Here is a 23,101-nt window from a genome sequence, read left to right as displayed (position 1 = left end):
TCAAGTAATAGTTAAAACTTAGAACTTCCTTCCACTATACCTTGCAATTTCAGCTTTAAGTCTCCCAGTTTCTTCAGTCAACTGCTGAATGCGTTTAGTATTTACTTCCTTCTCTGAAAGGAGCTTTCGACATTCTTCCAAATCTGGCTCTTTTTGCTGGCTTGCAAGATGCTGAAAAACAACAAACCTCATAATCATGGTCTATTTTTTACAAAACAAATGCCATACTTTATTAGGTGACTGCTATGTGCTATATGCACTGTCCTAGGGGGCTGGACAAAAATCAAACCGTGCCTGTCCCCAAGAAGCTTTCATTCTACTGGGACAGATATGATGTATGTATAAGCAGAATCAAAATATATACAAGAAAACTTTGGCAGAGGAATTAGCAGCTGGTGAGATCAGTAAAGGCCTCATGTCTGTTCTGAAGGAACTAATGATCAGAATGGGCAAAGATAAGGATGGAAGTGGGAGTCAGATTGTGAAAACAGGGGAAACGATGAAATGTCATATGTGAGGTCAGTTTGGCTAGACCATAAAATTGGATGATAAGTAGTATTTTTAAAAAGGCTGGAAAGGTAAGGCAGGACTAAGTTCTGAAAAATTTTAAGTGATGGAAGAGTTTGTACTTAATCCTGGAGACAGTATTTTTATGGGAAAAAAAGTGCTACAGAGAGTGGCAGAGCTGTCTATACAATCAATCACCTAGCATTTACTGAGCACCAACTATATTCCAGGCACTGTACAAAGCACTAAGGATACAAGTAAAAAGCAAAAAACCAGTTCTTGCCCTCCAAAGCCAATATTCTAATGGAAGAGAAATTATATGCCTAACTAGGTACAAACAAGATACACACACACAGTATCAATGGGAAGGGAAGGAGACAGGGAAAAGGGAGTTGAGTCTATGCACTGGATAGGCAGGTAGATGGAAGAAGAGAGTACTTGATTCAGGTCCCTCAAGGAAGATAGCAATTTTAATAGAAAGACAGGAAGGTAAGGATTTCAAGAGGGGAAGATTTGAATAAAGGACCAGAGGCATGAGGACTGATGGGGATAACAGAATTTGCCTGAAACATAAAATAGTACCAGATATGGCACATAAAGGATAGGCTAGAAGATCTTTTATATTAATATAGGAACAGTTTATACTTTATTCAGTAGGCAGTTGGTAATACTTAAAAGGTTTTGAAAGGGGATGACAAGATCAGAGCAATTCATGTGAAAGGCTATATAGAGAGTACTGTGAAGAATGTATTACAGATGGGAAAGACCAGAAAAAAGCATACTGGTTGAGATGTTGTTACAATGGTCTTGGTAAAAGCAATGAGAGCCTAAACTAGGTTGGAAAGGAAGAGGGAAGGATATCAGGAAACTGATTTGACTGAAAGGGGAGAGCTCAATGACTCCCAAAGTTCTGAGCTTCGTACTAGTCTCACCCTTCTCACTTAGTGTCAATGCAATCTTGGCCAAGTCAAGTAATTCTCTTAGGCCTGTTTCTGAAGCAGTAAAATGAAAGGGATTGGATTAGATGATCTCTAAGATTAACTTCAGTGAGACAGCACTATATGGTAGTGAAGAAAGGACTAGAATTAGAATAAGAAGACTAGAGTTTGAGTTGCAGGCTCCTTCACTAGAGCTTGAGACCTTGGACAAATCTTAATTTCCTCTGTACCTCCATTGTCTCACCTATAAACTGAGGATAACTGCCTGATCAACCTATCTCAGGGTGTGGGGATCAAAGGACATAAAATACAAAAAACAGCTCACCAAATATAAGTATGAATATCATCCTATTCAGTAATCTCAAAGGAATTACCTCATGTGCCATTAGTTCTTAATGTCTATCAATCCGACCAGTCTACAATCTTGTCTAGTTAAGACTGCAGTTTATTTAGCCTTGTACTCCTATATACAGTGCCTTGAACATAAGTGCTTGCTAAATATTTGTGGGATGTATTTCATGGATAGAGCAAAAACCAAAGGCAATTTGGGTACTGGGTTAAAAGCTAGAAGAAACAAGTGCAGGCTAAGTTTGAAGGGAAGGACTTGCTATCTGGCATAGACACAAATCTGTACCATCATAAGTAATGTTATACAAGGCTTTCATTGTATAAATGTGCCGCAGCAATACTTTTCCTTATTGCTTCTCAAACAATCTTACTCCATTAAAGTAATTTTTGGAGGGATGTGAGAGGAGGAGAATGTGGAATAGGAGAGGGAATGGATCAGTGATTTCATTAGTACAGTGAACTCCTTATTTGGACACTTCCAATACTAATACAGTTCCGCAACTGCTTGGCAACTTAAAAGTCTTAGACAGTAGGGTCAAACTCAAACAGAAAAGGATCCCTACAGGTTGCATATTGACTTAGAAAACTACAAATTAATATTATCTCTGTTGCACTATATTTAAATTTTGTGGTTAAACATTTCCCAACTATATTTTAATCTATTTCCCCGCATTCAGTAGTCACTTGGACTTGCTGGCTGGGAATTTTGATCCTCTTTACTTAGAGTTACCTGCAGCAGGTAAATGATTCAATCAGTCACATAGCTAGTGTGTATCCAAGGTGAGTCTTCCTGACTTTGAGATCATTCACTAGGTCATGCTACTTCTCAAAAGTTAATGCTAATTCTCTTAATTATTTCTTTACCAATTTTATGAGTGGGGAGCTTGCTCACCTGGTTACGCGCTTTCCAGCGTTTGATGTCTTCTTCTAGTAGTTTCTTCTCTGCTTGCAACATACCACTTTTCTCACTCAGTTCGGCATTTGATTCTTGTAGTGGTAAGATATCTAACTCCAGTTTCCTGACCTGGAAAACAAAGGACCTTACTAGTACTATTTGGACTTATAGAAATGAACTTAACATTTAGAAAACTTAAAATCACATGCTCGTCCTCCTGCTTCCTTCATGCCTGAATTAACAAGTTACAAACCTTTGCTTGCATCTGCTGCAGCTCTTGTTCTAGCCTTTCTTTTTCTTCCCTCAGCATCTTATTGGTTTCTATAAGTACATTCATTGTTTCAGTTTTTTTCATCAGTTCTTCATGCTGAGCCATCGTTTTTGCAGTTACCTAAGGTTTAAACAAAATAACCAAAAAACAAAACAAAACAAAAAAATACCCATCACAAAATTATAGGCATCTTTGTGCCTGGGGGGAGAAGGTGGGAGAGGGAAGAGTTGGGGAGTGCATTGGTATGAATATCATTTATTCCTAATAACATCCCAAATGTCTGAGAAAGCAGTGACATTTCTAACTGAATTAGCATTATAGTGGAAAGGAGTTAACTTTTTAAAGAGTCTTGTTATTTTTCTAATTATGTATACATTCAACTAAGTTTGGGACCAGGCTCAAGAATGGGAATCAGGACAAAGCAAACGTTAACATTTCTTTTAAAGCTTAAAAGGAAAGAATCGATGTGAATGATTCAAAGAAAGACTAATTTTAAAGACAAAATGCCAGGGCTAGTAAAAGATTTGGGATGGTAGGGGGTGTGATAAAAGTTGTTAATTTTGTGTTTTTTCAAAGTAATATTAAAAAAAAGCCCACATCACTACAAGCATATACCTGGACTTTCTCCCTCTCAGCATTTAGACTATCCTGCAGCTCCTGAAGCTCTCTTTCTAGGAGCTCTACCCGTTGTCTGTAACGCAAGCTTTCTACCTGGGCTACTTCAAACCTGGTTTCCGCAATTTCTTTTTCTCTCCGTATAAACCTGCAGCAAGAAAAACATTTAGGATATTTATGAAATGTCTACCATCATGGATCTTACCTAAAAGTAACATAACCTAAATTCCTAATGCTGACAACCCTGTCTTTCAAATTTTTAAGGACAAAGTAAAAACTAATATAGAATTTAATTATTGTACAGAAACTGATAAAAAATGCTTAAAATGGTCCCAAACCACTTTATTTTCTTCCTTTTGTATCAAAGACTCATGGATAAATCTAGATCTAAATCAACACATACGTGAAGTATGAACCCTCTACAACCTATGTCCAACATCCAAGTGAACAAAAATGGAGAATTTTGCTTTGCTCTGCAGGGCTTACGGACTGGATCTGTAATTCCATTGCTATGGGGAATTCCCTGTATCAGCGCAGGTCGGCACCTTCTCTGTAACCCATAAAGAGCTACTTTCAGTGCTAGAAGGTGATGTGACTCATCAGTGTGTGTCAGAAGCAGGATTACAAGCTGGGGCTTCTTGTTTTTGAGGCTAGGTCTTTATGCACTAGGCAATGTTCTCCTTTGAATGTGAATACTAAAAATATGTTAGGCTGAGGATCCTTAAGTTCTCAATTCAGGTCAGAACCAGAATTTAGTTGAAGCCCAAAAGTCTTGACAAAAATGGGTGGTACCTGTTATGCTTAAAAAAAAAATTTAAGAGAAATAAATCTTTCAGAGTATGTAAGGCTAACTTATTACCTACAGTAAACTAACCTGTAGAAAGAATATATAGCATTATAAACACAGAAACAAAAATTCTTTTTTTCCATTTCCTATATTTTATTAAAAATGCACAGGAAAGAAAGAGTTAGGAAAATTTAACCCCTGAAAAATGGATTTATCCCAAGTCACAGAGGCAAATTTTCTTGAACGTATTTCATTTACCTGAGAATTTCTAAGACTTGTTCTTGAGACTTGCTTTCTTCATTTAAAGATACATTTAATGAACCCTGCACACCTTCCTTCATCGAGGTCACGACCTTGTCACTTAATTTTTCAATCTGGTCATGAAGTAATCTATTTTGTTTCTCTAAATCTTCACAGCGAGAGACACACTTGGCAGCTTCATCCTGTAAATAAAAAAAAATTCAGTCTTATTGACAATGGTCATTTAAAAAACTTAGCCTTAAAAATAAATCATTCAACATTTTCATATCTACAAAGGAATGTACCTTTAACATTCTCTCTCTTTCCTCCCAAGAGGCTTTACACTCCAACAATTGCGATTCTGCTTTTTGAGTCGTTTCTTCCAACTGCTGACGCACTAATAAGTTTTTAGAAACTTGTTCTTTGGCAGCCTGCAAAGCTTCCACATCAGCAGCATGTAGCATCAGCTCCCGTTCATACTTATTCTGGGCTTCTATTGCTATTTTAGCCTGTTGTAAGTCACAAAAAAATTAATCAACATATTTAGGCCATCGAGTTCCTTAGAAAGAAAACATGTTGATGAAAAGCTACTGAATATTTTTATGGTTACCTACTTTTGAAGTAACTATTAAAAAAATATTTTTAGGATTTACAAGTGAATTTTACTAAGCACTTCAAGAACAATTAATTTCAAAATTAGATAAACTATTTGGAAAAATAGGTGGAGTTCTACCATATTCCTTTTATAACATAAATATATGATATCTAAACCTTACCTAATGAATACTGATACGAAATTATTAAAGGAAATACTGATAAGGAGATTACAGCAACATATCACAAAGATCATACACTATGACCAGGTGGGATTTATTACCAGGAATGTAGGGCTGGTTCAATATTAGGGAAAACTATCAGTATAACTGACTATATCAATAGCAAAACCATTAGAAATCATGTGATTTTTCTTATGAGACTAATGAAAACAGTAAGAGACAGTGTTTCTGGGAAATTATTAATCAATTTATGCTTTTAACAATATTTCCCCCCAATTACATGCCAAGACAATTTTTAGCATTCATTTTTAGAAGAATTTGAGTTCCAAATTTTTCTCCCTCCCTCCTGAACATGGAAGGCAATTTGATACAGGTTACAAATGTGCTTATCACGCAAAACACATTTCCATATTAGTCACAGTTGTAAAAGAAGAAACAGATCAAAAGAAAAAAACACACAAAAAGAATAAAGTAAGTGAAAAAGTATGCTTTGATCTGCATTCAGAGTCCATCAGTTATTTATTTGGATGTGGGTGGCATTTTCCTCTACAAGTCCTTTGGACTTGTCTTAGATCATTATGTTGCTGAGATCTGAGTCATTCACAGCTGATCATCACAAAATGTTGCTGATACTGTGTACAATGTTTTTCTGGTTCTACTCATTTCACTTTGCATTAATTTGCACAAATCTTTTCAGGTTTTTCTAAAATCTACCTGATTTCTCACTACATAATACTATTCCACTACATTCATATACCACAACTTATTCAGCTATTCCCCAATTGATAGGTATCCCCTCAACTTTCAATATTGCCTCTAGTACCTTTAAGTAGTAATAAGCAGGTTTCTTCCTTACCTCTAATTTTTAATTAGATCCATGTTTACTTTGTCTGAGATCAGGATTGCTACCCCTGCTTTTTACATTAGCTGAACTATAAAAGAGTCTGCTCCAGTCCCTTATCTTTACTGTGTCTATCTCTCTTCAAGTTTATTTCTTGTAAACAACATATTACAGAATTGTAGTTTTTGATCCACTCTGCTATCCTCTTCCATTTTATGGGAGAGTTGATCCCATTCAGTTATGATTATTTCTTCCACCTTACTTTTCGTCCTGTTTATCCACTCTCTCCTTTCACCCTTTCATTCCTCTACAGCGTTTTGCTTCTGTCTACTGCTTCCCTGGTCTGCCCTTTGGTCAGTTCCCCTTCACTCCCCCAACTTAATCTCTGCCCTTCCTACTTTCCTGTTGGGAAAAATAGATTTCTATATTCAATTGATTGTGTATATTATTCCCCTGTTGAGCCAATACTGATGAGACTAAGGTTCAATGATGCCTATAACTCACCCTCCCATCCTTCCCTTCACATGAAATAATTTACCTCATTCTACTCATCCTTGCCTTCTGCACCTAGTGTGCTCTCCTTTATCCTCCCCTAATTTATATCATTCCCTCAAATTTGTCTTATACTCATTATTCGTATCCTCTATGTATATTCCTTTTAGATGTACTATTACTGGTACAATTTTTAAGAAATACGAGTGCTATTTTCTCTGGTAGGGAAGTAAACAGTTCAGCTCCACCGAGTTCCTTATGTATTCTTTTCCCTTTTAAGGCTTGGGTCTTGATATTGGAGAACAAATTTTTTGTTCAATTCTGGCCTTCTTCTCATGAAAGACTGAAATCCTTCTATTTCATTAAATGACTATTTTTTACTCAAAGTATTATAGTTAATTTCCCAGGGTAGGTGATTCTTAGTTGCATTTCTAGATCCTTTGCTTTCAGGAATGTCATGTTCCATGACCTCCTATCCTTCAATGCTGCAGCTACTAAGTTCTGTGTAATCCTAATTGTGGCTCCCAATATCTGAATTGTTTCTTTCTGGCTACTTGTAGTACTTTTTTCCTTGACCTGACTGTTCTGAAATTTGCCTACAGTGTTCCTTAAAGGTTTTATTTAAGGATTTCTTTGCTGAGGTGATCAGTGGATTCTTTCAATGACTATTTTGCCTCCTACTTTCAGGGTATCAAGGCAGTTTAACTTGATAATTTCTTGAAAGATGATGTCCAAGTCCTCCCTTTTGATTATGGTTTTGAGATGGTCCAACGATTCTGACATTGTCTCTTAGATCTATTTTTCAGGTTAGTTATTTTCCCAATGAGGTATTTTATGTTTTCTTCTATTTTTTTCATTCTTTTGAATTTGATTCTTGATGTCTCACAAAGTCATTAGCTTCCACTTACCTAATTCTGACTTTTAAGGAGTTGTTTTCCTCAAACTAGCTCTTGTACTTCCTTTGCCACTTGGTCAATTATACTTTTTAAAGAGCTGTTTTCTTCAGTGGATTTTTGTATCTCCTTTTTCATTTGGTCAATTCTATTTTTTAAGCAGTTTTCCAAGCCATTGACCCTTTTTTTCATAATTCTTTTGTACCATTCTCATTTCTTTTTCCATTTTTTTTCTTCTATCTTTCTTATGTGATTTTAAGCTCCTTTTTGAGCTCTTTCATGAATTCTTTCTGGGGTTGAGACTACTCCCTGTTTTTCTATGGGGTTTTGCCCATAGGTGTTTTGACACGTCTTCTTCTGAGTTTGTCTTGGTCTTCCCTGTCATCAGCATAACTTTCTATGGTCAGATTTTTCTTTGTTGTTGTTAGTTTTTGCTCACCTTTTTTGGCCTTTTTCCTTTCCTTTAAATTTTATCTGTGCTTCTAGGGTAGAAGGAACATTGTCTCAGGCTTCTTGTGCCAGGTGCTACAGGCTGTGGCTGTTTGCCTGGTGCTGCATTGATGCTGCCCTGAGGCCCACAGGGGCCCCTCTTGTCAGGTGCAGCATTGAGGGGGTGGGGTGGAAGGTGGCTGTGTGTGTTGGGGGTGGGGGGTGGGGGGGGTGTCCTGGCAGCTTACTTAGTGCTGGGCCAGGAGGAGCAGGGGATGTCCCCCTACTGCTGGTGTCGGGTGTGTACCGAGGCTGGTGGGGGTGTTTCTGTGCTTCCCTGGGGCCACACTGAAGCACATGGCAGTCTGGCTGCTGGTGGCTATCTGTTTGTCCAGGACTATGCTAAAACACATGGTGTTTATATTAGTTAAGAGTCTGTCCATTCTCCTGGCTATGGTGAGGTCCTGGTTTTGGTGTTTGCCTGCTGCACCGTATGTGGGCAGTGGTTTGCTGGGATGCTTCCTGTCCTGGACTGAGTGACTCCTTTACTTTAGTGCTCTTCAAGGTTTCTTGGGTTAAAAGATTGTTTCACTCCATCTTTTGACTGCTTTTGTTATTGCAGCATTTGTTTTAGGGTGCTATTTTATGGTTTGGAGGAGAATATGGTAGCGTTAGAGTGATTTACTGCTTACTCCACCATCCTGGCTCCCCGAAGTCCAAATAATCAATTTATTAATTAGGCTAGCTATCAATCACTAAATTGATGGTCAGTGTTTCTCTCAGTAACCAAAGAGCTGAAATAACTATTTTAAAAACCATAAATACTTACTTGTTCCTGACAATCACGTCTGGCTTGCTGCTCATTACTCAAAGCTGTGCTTGCTCTCTGAAGAGCTTCTTGAACTTCATTTTGAACACTAGAGAGAGTTTTCTTTAAATCAGATAGCTATAGCAGGAGAAGAAAAAAAAAATCCAAATTAGTCGTGTATTTGCTTTAAAATTACAAAAATAAAATTTAGAAAACTTTTGCAGTATAAAGCAGTGGTTTCAATCTCAGGTAGAAATGGGGCCATTAAACTATACTAAGGATCCCTGAGATGTTGCATATTGACTTAGAAAAATAACATATTAAAATCATCTATGTTCTACTGTATTTTTATTCATTTTATTATTTCCCAATTACATTTTCTGGTTTGAGCTCCACCAGTCTTGCTGGCAGATAATGCTCATGTTCGATACCTCTGGTGTAAAAGTAAGACAAGAACACATTTATAACAGTGGGTAATTTGAAATAATCTCTTCTAAAGCTATAGGTAAGCAATTAAGTCTTGATAATTATAAACAGGAGCTAAAAATAAAGGGACAGGAGGACAGTTTTTCAGTGTAAGCATGAAAGCTGCAGAAGAAAGGTGGAATCAGGCAGCAAATCAAATGTGTGTTTTCTTGAAAGCTAGTAAGAAGAGAAGCACAGATGAGAAAAGTCAATTTCTCACAAAGGAAACAGGGTGGTGGTAAAATCTACCTGCTGCTCCATACTCTCAAGGGCTCTGCGCTTTTCATCTTGAAGTTCTTGCTTTTCCTTCTCTGCTTCCATTAGTTTCTTTTCCAGTTGTGCCTGATACTCAGCTGAGTCTTTTAAACGAGCTTCAATATTCTTACGTACCTCTTCTGTCACCTTGCCATTAGACAACAGAAATGAAGAATTAAAAAATAAGTTGTACAATTAATTTTAGATTATGCCAGGCTTGAAACTGAGACAAAATCAACATTATCATTGTAAAGGTGAAGGGTGTGACAGTCTACTTACCTTATGGTTCTATAAAAAAACTCTTGTGATTTTTAGTCCTAAAACAAACAATACCAAAGGCTCTTCCCCAACCATTACTGCTCCAGGTACCCCAAAATAACAGCCCCAACTCTCCATAAAGTCCCTTTCCACTCAACCCTATTTTTCCCATTATGTCCACCTCTCCAACTTGTTAAATGGGCCTGTGCCCTCTCTCTCTGCAATTTACTTTGAATCTATTTTCTTTTTAAATTTCCATGCAGTTGTTTTCCCCTAATATAATGTAAATTCCTTGAAGGCAGAAATTGTCATAGTTGTTTTTTTTAGTCTAGAATTTTCCCAGCACAGACCACAGTGTCTGGCTCACAGTAGGTGTTTTAATAAATGCTTGAGTTAAACTGAGCACTGAATCACTTACAGAATGTACTGAGGAGTAACTTACAGTTTTTACAGAGATGCCTTAGACACAGATTAACTGACTCACACGAGTCCACATTTACAGAGTCCACATTTACAGTTAGTACTTGTCAGAGATGGACTTGAAAAACAAGTACTCAAATTACAAAGTATAATCTGTGTAGCCTGAGACTAAAATGGGAATGTATGTGTATACTGATTTGGCAATGACTTCTAAAATGGTTAACAGGAAGGAATATTAACTGAAAAGCCTCAATACTGAAAAATAACTCAGGACTAAATGAAAAGGCAAAAAGTCAATTAAAAATTTACTAATATAAGTACATTTAAAATAAAGCACTGCTGTTAAATACATTAAGTACACATACCAAGTTGTCAACAGATTTTAGAATGTCATTGTGCTTCACATTATATTGCTTACTTGTTTTTCCTTATTCAGGGATTCTTCTAAGCTAAGAACCATAGCTCGATACTGTTCCACATTACTAGAAGTTGTCTTGAGTCTTTCCTTCAGGTCATTAATCTGCTCTTCAGCTTGCCTTAGTTGACTTACAAGATCATCTATGTCTTCTTTAGTACCAGGCTGACCTAAAATAATGATTTAAATTTAATATATAAACAAAAAATAAGCACTACGTTCCTTACAGATATTCCAGGAAACAATTCAACACGTTTTAAATTTCAAGTATGTGGTCACAGTTGTAAAGCAGTGAAACCTATAGAAAAACAACAACCAATTCGAAGAATCTTACACTCTCCTATGATGGCTTACCCTCTGAGTGAAGGATTATTCCCATGTGTGGGATTCCTTTCACCTTTAAAAAGTCGAAAATACTACTTGAAGCCTTCTTTAATCACTCCCTCCCCAAATGCTCTGTTTCTAAACCCACTGTAAACAAATGTAATACAGTTTTTGTAAATATTTGTCTTTGGGTCTTTTTCTCCTTCCTTCTCTCACAATTTGATTGTAAGTTTCATGAAGGGATGTCTGCAATACCTCCTCTAGCACCAAACAAAAAGGTTGGTAAACAAGAGGTGCCTAATAATAAATGTCGAACAAATTAATCTTCAAAGAGATAGAAGTCCAAGTATTATTATTTTTCTAACAGTCCTTGCCTAGAAGGAACCACTCAATTCTCTGAGTCTATCACTTGAGTCACTAACCTTCCACTTTAAATTTCAAGTTACACTATCTATCACTAAGAAACTAAGGATAATTCAAACCAACACCCTCATTTTGCTGATGTGGAAAACTGAAGTCTGGCCAGAAGCATTGTGCTCTTTCTAAAAGGGATGCTGCCTCAATGACTATCTGTACATATCTATATTGACTTATACATGTCCACTTTCTAAAGTGAAAAAAAACCAACAGTATTTTTAGTATTTAAAGATGTATTTCTAAAGTGAAAAAAACAGTATTTTTAGTATTTAAAGATGTATTTCTAAAGTGAAAAAAACAGTATTTTTAGTATTTAAAGATGAACATTGCTTTGTGAACTTTTTTCAAGAAACAAAACTTCCTGAAAAATTCTTTTACTTAGGACCTTCTCAAGAATAATACAGGGTATTCCAAAAGTCTTAAGTGCAGTTTTAGGCTTTAATAGCTTAAACTACATGAAGATTTTTAGGACATCTAATTGAGAATAATATTACTCTACTGGAAAACTAATCTATTCAACTACTTATACTGTTTTTTAATTTAACTGTCATTCTTATCTGTAACTGTCCTTACCACATGGTACAGTGAAAAGAGCAGAGTTTGCTATCAGAGGGTTTGAGCTTGAGTGCTAGTCCTGCTACTTATTATCTGTGTAGTACAACCTTGAGGAAATCAGTTCATTTTAGGCTTTAGTTTCCTCAAATGTAAAATGAGGTTGCTATACTAGAGGACTTCTGACACTGTGCTGAATGCTTTCAACAGCTGGAAAACAAATGGAGCATATTAGGATTACCTGCTCAGGATACCTTACACACCGATATTCAACTTCATAAGGAGGTTTTATACTAGGACAAAAAGTATTCACAATGATTAAAACTTCCAAACTAATGCTCTATAAATTCTAATAAGTGCCTCCTCTCTTATCTGGTCCATAATGTATCTCTATCTATGTATATGTAAAAGATGGATCATAAACTTAAGCAATTTACCTTTTCCAGGAGCTCTCTGTGCTGATTGGGAAGCAAGCTGGGTTTCAACATTACTGAGTTGTTGTTTCAAAGTAGCAGTTTCCTTTTGAGCATTTTTTAATAGTTCTTTGGTATTAAGGTGACGGTTTATTTCAGTCTCTAATTGTCTCTTTGTGTCTAAAAGATGAACCTGCAAAAGATGATAAATACATTACTTACTATGACACGAATTTCAAGAGCGTTTCTAGTTTAAACCAGAGATTTAAATCGAAATCTCCTTTCTTATGGTCACTTAAATGGCTGACAAAAAACACTCGAAAGTAACCATTTATTAAGCTTCTATAGCAATGTGCTAGATGATGGCAGTATAAAGATGAAACAAGACACAGGCTTTGATCTCAAGTAATGTAATACAAGTATATAGATAATGATTGAACAAATTATAATAGCTGTAAAAAGGGAGACCTATATAAAATGTTATGAAAGATTTGAGTGACCAATGATATTTTGGGGGGATAAGTAAAGGTTCCTTACAGATGACAGCTCATCTTGTCCTTGAAGACAAGGGTTTCAACAGCCAGAGGATGAAGGCGGAGATCATTTTAGGGCATGGGAAATAGCATTTATAAAGGCACTGAGGAAAGAAGAAAGGAGGAGCTTTGGCAATGGCAAGTTCAAACACATAGGTGGGAAATAATATGTGTAAAGTTACACCAAGTAATTCGTAGCCAGAAGCCTACAGAGTGCCTTGCCTAAGTTCACACAAGCAAGATTCAATCACAATTATCTATTCAAATACACTCACATCTTGATTTCTTGTAAGTGTGTGTCTTTGTTCTACTTCACTTTCTAATTTCTTCTTCAGTTGAGATATCTCACGTTCAAGCTTTTCTATCTGGTTATTAAGTCTCTGCTTAGTTTCTGTTTCAGATCTCTCCAGTATTCCCTTAAGAAAAAGAAATGTCATAGTTTAAAAAAAAATTAATAAAAAGAAATTTACTCTGCACCTATAAAAAGTGTAAGGCAACGGGAAGAGAAAGTTAATAATGAAAACAGCCCTTAAGTTCAAGGAACTTCTATTGATAGAAACAATATACACACACACACAATATGGAAAAAATAAATTGGGAGCAGGAGAGGGAAGAGATATCATCTGGAGAGAAGTCAGCATATGTAGTACCTGAACTGAGGTCTGAAGAAAGCTAGGGATTCTGAGGGAGGGCAACAGTGAGGAGAGAGTGAATCAAAAACGTCCATCAAGATAAGCATCATAAGCTCTTAAGTCTACTACAAAAAAGTCTGCTAACAGAAACATTTTAAAAAACACAGCATATATATACTTGAATATGACTAATTACCAGACTAGCCATACTAAAATTATTCTCAGACATGTCTCAAAATGAAGTACTATGTATGTAACTACAGAGAAAATGCCAATAAAAATTCTTCAAGATTTTTCAATTATGTCAAGAACAAAAATATTTATATGCATCTGGCTCTATTCTCACGCTCAGGAGATTAAACAAGAAGTTTTACACATTTCATAAATTAGAGAAAAACTTCTGAGAATAACAGTAAGATTTCTTTTAAAGGTTTAGTCAGAAAAAATAATATTTTAAGGTCTCAAATGCCATGTTCATGAACTCCTAAGAATGATATTTTCCATATATCTCTCTAGAATTAGGGTTTAAACATTTTTTTGTGACATGGACCCTTGCACAATCTGGTGAAGCTCACACACCCCTCAGAATGTTTTAAATGCATAGAATAAAGTGCATAGGCTTTTAAGCCAGTTTTATTGAAAAAGTTTATATTTTTAAAGAGTTCACAGTTCTACCATTCACATATAGTAACAAGATACAGAAATTGATATTTCTTTTATACAGACATTATACCACTCAATGCCCCCTCCCCCCTCATTGTAGTATATGGAATACCTGGATTGTTTGCAGATTCGTTAGTAGTAAGTTTTGTCCTCTTTGTTCAGCTAATAAAGATTCTCTCTGCTGAGTGAGGCGAACTTCTGACAATTTCAACATTTCCTTTTCCTTTTTCAGATTTTCTGCTCTTACCTTAAAAGATGAAAAATAATGATAGGTTTTGTGGGAAAAAACTGAAAATACAGAATTCATATATGTCTAAATATAAAATCATAAAAGTTGTAAAATACAAATACCTCGTTGCCAAATTTAATGCTAAACATACATTTAAGGTTTGTACAGAGGACGCATATAGCTCTTAAGATTAATCAAATACATGTTCAATTCAATAAGCATTTATAGAACGCTTATTATGTACTAAATAGAAATCCTAGAAGATGTTAAGGGATCAAGAAAAGCTATCAAGTGGGGCCACTGAGTTCTTCCAATGGAATCAGTGGGGGATGCCATTACCAACTTTTGTTTATGTGGGCTATAACTATCAATTTGTAGTATCAGAAATTAAGGTATCTTCTTCTAATTATGAAAATGGTTTTGATTTTGAGGACCACACTGAGAACAACTGCCCTCTATTTATGAAAACAGAGACCTAATCCCAGTCTCTACCTTTATCTTCTATGACCAAATGATCTGGAAAGTCTGCACAGTAAAGATTACTTGTTATCCATAAACCAGCTGGAAGATCCAAAATATCTAAGTTATATAAAGCAGTTATATTTTAAAAAATTAAAAAGAAAAGAAACTTGTCTTCAAATAAAAAAGAGCAAGAGCACTTTTAGGTAAAACCTATAAAAGGAAAATTAATCTCACTTCTGCAACTGCCAACTTCTCATTTGCTCCTCTCAAATCCTGAGTCATTGTGTTGATGATCTGTTCCTGTTTCTGAGTTGTTGCAGTGAGTTTTTGGTTTCTCTCATGTAAGGACGTAATTTCTCGACGGTATCCCTCAACATTATCTTGCAGCATTTCATAGCTTGCATTATAAAAAATAAAAGTATTATAAGTGAAGTATTAATAAGCTCTAAAACTAAGCATAATGACTTCTTAAAACATCAACTTTTATATAAATGAACTGCAAAAACATATACAACATAGTTCAAAAATAGAAACACTTTCCCCCAAATCTGGCATAAATAAATCCTGAATGTAACCTGAAGTTACTATAATTTTGCAATGTATGAATATATGTGTATTTTTTCCTTTTCAAAGAAATCTGATTTGAGATGGGAAGTCTAAGTTTGGATGAAAAGTGATTCATGGCTTATCCCTCATATTGCTGTCAGAATAACAACACAGCAGACATTCTACAGTAAGCAACCAAACTGGAACATACACGCAATAAATTTCATGTGAAACATAAAAATAACGCTCCATTGTGCCAATAAAACTACTCACTTTCATATCAAATCTTTAATATTGGTAAGCTAAAAAAAAAACCAAGCAACTCCATAAAAAAACCACAGAGAACTTATACTAGAGTCTAAAGAAAGGCACTCTTCATATTTCACTAATCTCTGAACAAATGACTTTTCCAGCTTTAAAAATGACTTACCGTTTTGAAGCAAAATCTAACTGTGTAGTAATTTTAGTATGTTGTGACCGTAAATCTGCAACTTGCTCCTGAAGTTTCTCCACTTGTTCATTTTGAATTTTATCATTCTCTGTCTTGTCTTTTTTGTAGTTTTCAAAAATTTCCTGCAACTAAATATCAAGAATAATTATTGAATGATATTTAAAGCTTTCCTTCTTAAAACCTTCCCTAGAGAAAGAAAAACAAGAGTTATACCTGTTTAAGTGCAGCCTTGGCTTCTACTGCCTCTGTTGACTCAACTGTGGAAACTGGAGCAGGAGTGGAGATGGTCTGTGACATACCTGAAGAATGTTTTGGTGTGGACATCAGGGAAATCTCCTCTAAGCTTGAAGCTTCATAAAAACAAAATGAGAAGACTAGTTATAACAGTTGTTTTTAGCTTCCTGCATGTCTTTGCTTTACTTCATCATAAAAAAAATCAACAGGCTTCAGTTGCTTGAATTAGATCAAGTTGGAGAATTTAGTACTATAGGTGTCCTCACTGCTTGATTCAGTGAGATGAGAGATATCATGAGTCAAGTTAATAAGAATCATTAAGGTGCATGTGACTTTTTGAAAGCAAAGAATGGCAAGTGAACATAAAAAACAAAATTCTTTTGTAAGCACCAGATCATTTCACATAGATGTTAGAAATACATTAAATTTAGTTTTTTCCAGAATATTTGAAAGCTTAAATAACATGTGTTAACCTACCTTGCAACGGAATGACAACTCCTGTTGTTTGTGACAACAAAACACGGTACATGTCACGCTGACGAACTATTGAATCAACAAGCTGCATCTGATGATGTCGTGATTCACGAAGTTGTTCCAATTCAGTGAGTGCACTCTCAAGCTGAATTTGTAGTTCAGTAATTCTGTAGGAAAAAAATAGCTGTATGCTTTAAAGAAATGTCAGTAATTAAATTTTGATAGTTCTGCCAGTAATCCATACTATTATAATACTCAGCATAAAGTCATACCTATCTTCCTGTGAGCTAGGGGGTGAGGAAGACACACTATCTAGAAAAGACATGGTATTTTTGTTGCAGAGTTTATACTGTAATGGGGGATATGAAATATAAACCAAGAAAATACTGTATATCAAATAAGTGCAAAACAAAAATATTTGGGGTTTAATGGAAGATAATTGTGTTTCATAGAGGAATTTGAGATTGGCTTTAAAGGGTGGTAAGGGGAGAAAATCTTAGGCACAGGAGCATAGGGTATGGAACAAAATATTAATTAAATTAATACTGAAAATGATGGGTAATTTTCAATTCACTAATTTTTTCTCTGGATATTTTTACTTAGTTCAAACCATCTGAATGCTTTAAAAAAATTTATTTAATGCCACTAAGCAAGCAAAGTTTATCTATTATTTACATAGGAAACTTTTAAACAACACATAAAATTATCACATAACTAATTTTATTATTATATGTGCAATCTGTATGTGTATTGATTCCATGACCTATGTTCATGATGAAGTCATGATGGCTCTTGAAGATCACTGCTTCCATTTCTAGATGAAAGTCTGTTTATTTAATAATTTGTTCTAAAATTCTGTCAGAAAATAAAAGGAAGGTCATTAGTCCATACTTTACAAACTCCTCTTCTTTTTGTATGGAAAACTGGGACAATATTTGCCCTTTTGCTTTTTCCTTGTTTATCTTGCGTATCAGTTCCCTAATTAAGCATATTATTCTGTATTCATCAGCTCAAAGATCGTCCTCCTTACCAGCAAAAACAGAAGCTACATAACAATTAACCAACTCTACCTTCTCCATCACCACTTACCTTCATCTCATATACCCTGGAGAGCAGGCCTGCACAACCTGTAGACTGCCAAAGGATCTCCTCTACACACAAAGGACATATTTCTCTACATTTTTCACAGGCTGTCTGAAATCCTTTGGTGTGCCATAAGTGACCTGTGGACTACAGGTTGTGCAGGCCTGCTGTGGCGCATCCAAGCTCTTTAATGATTATTTGTTTTGGTTATAAAACCTTCTCAAGGAGGTGATAGAGAGGAGGGACAGTAATCGACACAAAAGAATTTAATTAGAAATGAAATTTAAAAAGAAGCTTAAAACCCGAAAGGATTTAAACAATGTCTCCCACACATAATAAAACTCTCTTAATTACATTTTCCTAAGATTAACATAAAATATTATAACAAGACAAAAAAGCCATCACATAAATCAAAGGATGACCATCTTATTACAGAAAAATATAAAAATATATCATTCTAAAAACTCTAAGCTTTTACCTTGAAGAAGTTGTTTCTTGTTCTTCTCTTTCTCTTGTCTCCCCAAGCTCCCTAAGTGCTACTAGAAGGCGTTGGTTCTGTTGCTGGAGTTCTTCAATATTCCTGTAGGAGACTAGATGCTGTGATATTACTTCGGATGAACTGCTGATGTCAGCAGAACTTACTTCTTCATCACGAATTACATGATTACCCCTTGCTTCTTCAAGTTCCATCAAGAGAACTCTAATCTAAGAGAGGATGCAATGTTATGAAAATACTGCTGATCTGGATCTGACAAAAATAATATATTTAGAACAGAAAGCAAATTTTTAAGAGACGATTTTCATGTACTTGTTATTTTAAAAACTTCAGGGTAGAAAAAAAAAGGTGGTCAACAGTCTAGCACAGTAGACAGAGCATGAGACTTCCAATGTAGGAAGATCTAAATCTGAATGCTGCCTCAGAATCTTATTACATGTGGACTACAGGGCAAGTCATGTGTGCAAGTCTCGGCACCTCAGTTTCCTCATTTGTAAAATGGAAGTAACTACCTATTCCACAGGAGTGAAGTGAGAATTAAACAAGTTAGCATAAGAAAAGTGCTTCTCAAAACTTTAAAGCATTATTTAAATGCTAGCTACTATAAACAGTAGCAGCACTTTAGCAATCTAAAAAAAGTCTTCCAGCTTATCTTTTAGATGTTGACACCTTCAAGGTAAGAGACATTTTTGATTAAGTCCAAGCAACTTTGAGGTAAAGTTGCATTTATTATCTAAAGAGTTGTCCACTGTAAACTTAAACATTTTTTTTTCAAGAGACTCTTTAGCAATATCAGTAGAATGATACAATAAGATAAAATTAACTTAGTAACAGAAAAATAGCAGACACTAGCTTTATTAGAATTTAATTCATTGTTGGGTGCCATTTGATATAAAGTGGGTCAATCCTAGTTCCCTCTAATGAAAGACTTATTAACCAAAGGAACTACTTATTATGTAGGTAGTTTTATTTTTAGGATACTATCCCCACAGGCAGAATTAGAAGAAGACCCAAGTGCTAAATAAAAATTTTCTAACCTGTTGTGAAAGATCTTTCACTTGTATTTCCATTCTTTGGTTATCCCTTTCAAGCACAGATGAATGTTTGTTGGCTTTATCAGTGTCCTCTTGCAATCGCTGGATTTCCTATAAACCAGAAATTGTTCTTAAGGCTTGTAAAAATCAGTATTTCTGGTGTAAAACAAAAATTTTGCTTTAAGAAGTTTAAGACTATCATTATCATAGAATGCACTCAGGAACTACAACAGAGTATATTAAATAACACATGGTAAGTATAAAAAGAAGAAATCCTTCTTAAATTAACCTTTCTGAGAAAAAAATTAATATACAATATTAAGTGACTATTAGTTGTCATTTATAATTGGATTTAAATTAAAGAACAAGTAGGAAAGATGGGTCTACTCATTCTGAATGAAAATTTCACCATCTTATCCTAGTCACATATCCACATAGAATTGTTATAAAACAACATATAATGGCATAGAAAAAAGTTATAAGCATTACAGTAGTAGACACTGATATCCTCATAGAGATCCTACAGTAATGTAAATATCAACACTATAATTTCCGATGAAAAAAACTACCAATAACACAAAGGACACTTGAAAGACACATAATGATAATATAACATAATGATAGTGAGCATGATAAACTCACTCTCTTTACAGATGAGGAAGAAGAGATCCAGAAAGGTTAAGTGACTTTCCTAAAGTCACCAAAGTATTAAATGGAAGACCTGGATTTAAACTTATGTCCTGAATCCAAACAGAACATTCTTTATGCCACTGAGTTACTTGTTACTATCAATTTTAAACTTTTGTAAAATTTAAAATAAGGCAAGGCACCATGTTTCACCTTTACTTGCTCCCTAGTTTGGAGGTTCTAAGAAGGGCACACTCACCTTCATTGCTTGCTCAAGCTTAACAGATAAACTTGCTACAGCTTTCTGGGCACGTTCGTATTCCTCACGCTGGCGTTTCAGAATCGGTGCTTTCGCTTCCACTTCTTTTACTATTTCATCTAGGTATTTATTAATTCTCTTGTTCTCTAGTTTCTCTAAGAGTAACTGATCTTGTGTTTCTACATAAGCATTGTACAGCTGTAAGAGAAAACGTACTATGTCAAGTCTAAGTACAAATATTAAAGGGGCAGGTCAGAACACAGACCATAAACTAAATTTAAAAGGAACTTTTTGCCACATTGACAGTCATTTCACAAAACCATCAACATTCTATTTTAAGCATGTCTCTTCTAAGTAATATCTTAGAATCCTCAACATTTTAAATGAAAATGTGTTATAATGCTCAAATGAAAAAAGTCACCTCAGTCAGTTTCATTCCAGGCTTCACTATTTTAGCTACAGCTGCTGCAGTAGGAGACATAGCTGCAAGCTCCTCTTCAGATAATATGGCCCCTACACAAATAAACACATAAACAATATTCCATTACCGTATAAGCTCAAAAAACCCCAAAGTTATTGAGTTTTTAACACATGTAAAAGGACTGATATCTACCTTTTAAGTCCCTTTACAATCTTACTTTACACTACTTGCCCTTTCATGTAACATTCTAGCCCAGTAAGATTACCTCCTGAATCATGCTTCAAATGTTGTCTTTACAATGCCTGGCATGGCCTCCCTTCATCTATGTACTGGATTTGAAGTTATTAGAGATCCAGGTTCAAATCCTGCCTCTATCACCCTAGCTATTTGACTTTAAAAGGCAAATCACTTGGCCTCTGGGCCTCAGACTAGTACCATCATACTGTGAAAATAGTATAGGGATAATACTTATTGTCAAAAAAAATGCTCATTGTCAAGTAAAATAATTTACCTGACAGCTTCTTAAGAAAAATGCTCATATTTAAATACTATTAATCGAATACACTACTTGCTATACACTCAAAGAACAATTTCTGTGTTCCAAGTCACTAAAAAGATTTATATGAAAATATCATGCATACCTTTCCGTTTTGTGGCTGAGAGTAGATCATTAGCATTCTCTAGTTCTCTCTCTAATTTGCCAATCTTCTCTAGCATTTCTTTTTCCATTTGGGCTTTTGATTCTTCCACTTCTATTAAATGATCTTGTATTGCTTTGTTAGCTAAAATATAAGAAAAATTTTAAAGAAATCTTCTCATGCTGTAAAACAAAAATCTAGAAGGTGCTGAATTTTAATCTGCATAAATCTCCATTTTTTTCCTCTAAAGTGTTCTTTTCTAAGAATGAAAGCTGGATTCAGAGGAAGAAATGACCATTCCTTCTATTATTGTTCAAAGTGCCTGTTTCATTTGAACAATATGAAATACTCCTGCCTTTAGATTCCTACTCTCCCTGTTTTCTCTTGGTGTCCTGATGTCCCTTTCTCCCCAATAGATAGAAAGGGGCTGTAATTTAATCACTTCACTTCATTTTTGATTCTTCATCTGAAATACTGGCTATTTCTTCTAGGATATGGGTTAAAGAATTATGCATAATCAATTAAGAAATGTTTTGTTTATAGTTAGATGCCACTGTGAGAAAGCTTATTATAGGTTTAGAAAATGACAATAAAGAATATTATAATATTACATAATATCATATTATAACATTATATATATCTACATAGGCTTAACATGCTGGAGTTCAGGAAAAATTTTTGTTGTTGTTTAGTCTTCAGTTGCGTTCAAGTCTTTGTGATCTCATTTAAGTTTTCTTAGCAGAGATACATGGAAGTGGTTTGCCATTCCCTTCTCCAGCTCATTTTATAGAAGAGGAAATTAGGCAAACAGGGTTAAGTGATTTGCCCAGGGTCCTACAGTAAGTGTCTGAGACCAGATTTGAACTCAGGGAGATGAGTCTTCCTGACTCAGGGTCTGGTACTCTACCCACTGTGCCACCTAGCTGCCCTAAGGAAAAACCTAACTTTATAAAATTGACAAACAGATAAGAATAAGGCAAAAAATATTAGAAACAACATATAGTAGAAGATGCTAACAGTAAATGTGTATAAGACAGTGATAGAAAAATACACAGTTTCCCCAAATCTCAGGGCAGATTAAAGCTTTAATAGCTGAAAACTGCATTAAGAATTTTGGAACATCCTGTGTATGTGTCTATCTATCCTCACACACATGTATTTATGTAATACAGATGTGCTTATAATAATTATACCAACAGAGCATTTTTTTTTCAAAATTCTAGTACACAGTAGTAGTATTAGAACTAAGACTGAAACCAGTTTTATTATAATTAGAATACTGCTCTAATACCCCTCAATTAAGCTTTATCACTGAGATTTAGAGCACTATCTAAAATATCTTTGATTTATATCAATCATATATTCCACAATAGAAAAGGAATCTCTACCCCAGTTATTTTTCTCTCCTTTTAGAATCTTTCTTACCTTCTCCAGCTTCTTTCAAAAGCTTGTGAAGCTCATCCACGGCTCTAGTTAGCTCATTGCTTTTTGCCTCAGAGTCATCAGCAGCACTCTAAAATAATGTTTAATTATAAGTTGTTAAATAACATTAACAACAGTAAAAACAAGACCAAGATGCTAAAATTTATGATACTGCATTTACCTTATACAAGTTAGAGAGCTTTATGTGGGCATTTAGCTCATTGTGGAACTTTTCTTCCATATTAGTCTGCTGCTCCTTGGCCTAGAGAGTAAACAAAAATCATAATAATCATAATATCTCACTAATGCCATGGGTTTTGAGTTTTTTCAAATGGTGAAAGTTAGAGGTGGTTTTCTTTTAAAAGAGAAAGAGAGGGAGGGAGGGAGGGAGGGAGGGAGAGAGACAGAGAAAGAAAATGTTATTTTGACCAAAGATTACCTAAAATTAAATTATAATCACGTTCCAAAACACATTAAAATAATAATCAAACCTTCAGTAAAATGATCTCATTTTTTTTGTTCTCCAGGAAAACTATTA

General features: G+C 35.1%; 1 protein-coding gene across 3 annotated transcripts in view; it reads right to left on the bottom strand.

The window, feature by feature from the left end:
- The window catches only part of TPR (translocated promoter region, nuclear basket protein), a 66,576-nt gene that overhangs the window by 30,289 nt on the left and 13,186 nt on the right, over positions 1–23,101 (bottom strand). For all 3 annotated transcript variants that reach the window (XM_072648370.1, XM_072648368.1, XM_072648369.1), the window contains 23 exons: positions 22,745–22,825; positions 22,567–22,654; positions 21,145–21,285; positions 20,504–20,595; positions 20,083–20,280; positions 19,200–19,307; positions 18,145–18,371; positions 16,587–16,750; positions 16,089–16,225; positions 15,855–16,003; positions 15,113–15,275; positions 14,300–14,434; positions 13,168–13,308; positions 12,384–12,552; positions 10,657–10,823; positions 9,555–9,707; positions 8,862–8,978; positions 4,907–5,110; positions 4,620–4,804; positions 3,575–3,722; positions 2,942–3,079; positions 2,686–2,817; positions 41–171 (listed from right to left, as the gene is read on the bottom strand). In XM_072648370.1, coding sequence (XP_072504471.1) covers positions 41–171; positions 2,686–2,817; positions 2,942–3,079; positions 3,575–3,722; positions 4,620–4,804; positions 4,907–5,110; positions 8,862–8,978; positions 9,555–9,707; positions 10,657–10,823; positions 12,384–12,552; positions 13,168–13,308; positions 14,300–14,434; positions 15,113–15,275; positions 15,855–16,003; positions 16,089–16,225; positions 16,587–16,750; positions 18,145–18,371; positions 19,200–19,307; positions 20,083–20,280; positions 20,504–20,595; positions 21,145–21,285; positions 22,567–22,654; positions 22,745–22,825 — 3,368 coding nt within the window. The remainder of the gene's footprint in view (positions 1–40; positions 172–2,685; positions 2,818–2,941; positions 3,080–3,574; positions 3,723–4,619; positions 4,805–4,906; positions 5,111–8,861; positions 8,979–9,554; positions 9,708–10,656; positions 10,824–12,383; positions 12,553–13,167; positions 13,309–14,299; positions 14,435–15,112; positions 15,276–15,854; positions 16,004–16,088; positions 16,226–16,586; positions 16,751–18,144; positions 18,372–19,199; positions 19,308–20,082; positions 20,281–20,503; positions 20,596–21,144; positions 21,286–22,566; positions 22,655–22,744; positions 22,826–23,101) is intronic.

This window comes from Notamacropus eugenii, chromosome 2 (assembly GCF_028372415.1).
Source record: "Notamacropus eugenii isolate mMacEug1 chromosome 2, mMacEug1.pri_v2, whole genome shotgun sequence".
NCBI lineage: Eukaryota > Metazoa > Chordata > Mammalia > Diprotodontia > Macropodidae > Notamacropus > Notamacropus eugenii.
The sequence above is the reverse complement of the archived record's forward strand: the minus strand, read 5'-3'. Positions and strand labels throughout refer to the sequence as shown.